Below are 2,086 nucleotides of genomic sequence, written 5' to 3' on the forward strand. Positions count from 1 at the left end.
AAATAAAAATACATACTTTCTTTGTATGAAACAAAGTGAAATAAAGAAAACCAAAAGCTAAGTATTTATCCTCTAAGTATTTTCTTTTCCATTTTTGCTATCTCATTATTTAACTTGACATTGACTATGTTTTGACTCAGATTTTAGTCACTGAGCCAATAAAACCCTAAGATTGAACAGACTAGTAAATTCAAACTGATGTAGACTTCTCCCTTTCTTCTCATCTTTTTTTTTTTTTTTTAAAAATTAGGTCCAGTTAATGCTACCCATGTGGGCATAGGTGTGGGTTCATCCACTGAAACATGGAGAACTCACTAGTAGCCACACCCCTAAATAAAAGTGACCCTCTTTCCCCAGAATAGCTTCAAACTATTAAAGGGCAGAAAATGTATAAGCAAACTCATTAATAATTTTACATTTAAAGGCATTGAAGCCAATTGAAAAAAACATCTGAAATATTACACAAAAAGCAAAATGAAATTTAAAGTAACAAATATGGCAGAGGAATGCAATGATGATATTCATTGTGCTCCTTCTATACCTATGCTGCCCATCTACTACTTAAAATATTCACTGTCCTTAATTTCCACACAGGAAATTTTCCTCGGACTTCAATGTATAAAATATAACCTAGAATTAAAAGAGAGAAAAAGGTAAAACTGGAAGTTACTAATATACAACAGAAAAGAAATACAATCACTTGTTCCTCTCAGCCCATATTAACCTTTCACTATTAGTTAGCTGAAAGACCATTACAAACAAATAGTGAGGAAATAGCCTTAGCTATTACTTAGCCTGAGAGGAGCTGCTGGTGATGGTTTTTGAATGTGAACTGGCCATAGCAGCAGTGCGAGCCCTGGCTGCAGACCTGGCTCGAGCTCTTTCTTCCTCATCTTTCACAGCTATTTCATACAAGGCTTCAAAGGCATCTGGTGTAGTATCATGGATCTTGGCCCAAAACTCCAGGATTTTCATCTTGCTGATTTCAGCCTGGGCTCTAGAACCCCATGTGAATTCAAAGGATGGAGGATTGCTGTTGGGCACTTTTCGGGACTCCAAGTACTTCAGCCTTACCAAATCTTCAGTGATAACTTTCTTAGGATCTCCGTAGATGAAGTGTTTTCTGTTAGCATATACACCCATCATATTCAGCACATCCCAGATATCCTTTTCAGAGGCACAGTTATTTTTCATGAAGATCACACCCAGCACCATCATTAATAGGCCAGTATTGGGCATATTTTCCTCACCCTTCACTCCATCAAAGGTACGTTCTAGTTTGTTGAAAAGGGCATAGCAGTGCCTGATAGGATCCACTTCCTTCAGATCAACACCAAAAGCTAGTTCCATGTGCTCTGAGGCTCTCTTTAGGATCTCACTGAAGTCATTTTTCGATGTTTTGACAACAGATTTCAGCATATCTGCCTTTGTAATAACCTCTTTCTTTTGATACTTATCCATCAGGAACTGCACCAGTAAGACTACTTTGCGGTTTATAGGATCTTTATTCCAGGCCACAGTGTCATCAGAGTCATCTGAACTTTTCTCATCTTGGTTTCGGGCACCTGTAGTGTCTGAAATGGTACAGTGTGCTCCCTGCAGCATGTCGGGAGGTGTAGGCATACCAGCATCAGAAACAGATTGATGTGGATACTCATAGAAAGGACCTGGAGAGGCCTGTTCCTCCAGTGCATTTTGAGCACGGACCTGGCGACGCTTCTCCCGGGCACGGAGCTTGCTCTTCTGGCCACGAGGCATGATGTTCGTAGCAAGGAACACAGATAGTGCTGCAAACAGGTTAAGGAAGAGGTCACCCTGGAAAACAGAGGATGAAATAATTATACAATCTCTGTTGGTAGATGCTGCCATTACTCCATGAAAGGCCGCCTCGCCGGGTTCCCTCATACTGACTTAGCAACCCAAAAGGGAAGGGGAGATTTAGACCTTGTCATCTCAGTTTCAACTCAAAATATTAACTTTCTTCCTGACCAGTACTATTTCTCTCTTTGCTAGAGGCTGCCTCCTTCTATACACACTGCATCCCCGATTCCCAAGTGGAAGTATCGGGGCACAACGGCAGTAGTCA

The 2,086-nt window shown here is 40.6% G+C and overlaps 1 protein-coding gene across 1 annotated transcript; it reads right to left on the reverse strand.

Moving 5' to 3' along the window:
- Nucleotides 1-786: 786 nt before the first annotated feature.
- LOC128114863 (melanoma-associated antigen B18-like) lies at nucleotides 787-1,802 on the reverse strand. The gene has a single exon (XM_052745192.1). It carries the CDS (start codon nucleotides 1,756-1,758, stop codon nucleotides 787-789), a length of 972 nt encoding a protein of 323 aa, XP_052601152.1. The 5' UTR covers nucleotides 1,759-1,802.
- Between the last annotated feature and the right edge of the window lie 284 nt (nucleotides 1,803-2,086).

The sequence above is a fragment of the Peromyscus californicus genome, unplaced genomic scaffold (genome assembly GCF_007827085.1).
Source record: "Peromyscus californicus insignis strain IS unplaced genomic scaffold, ASM782708v3 Scaffold_10__1_contigs__length_136768540, whole genome shotgun sequence".
NCBI classification, from domain to species: Eukaryota; Metazoa; Chordata; class Mammalia; order Rodentia; family Cricetidae; genus Peromyscus; species Peromyscus californicus.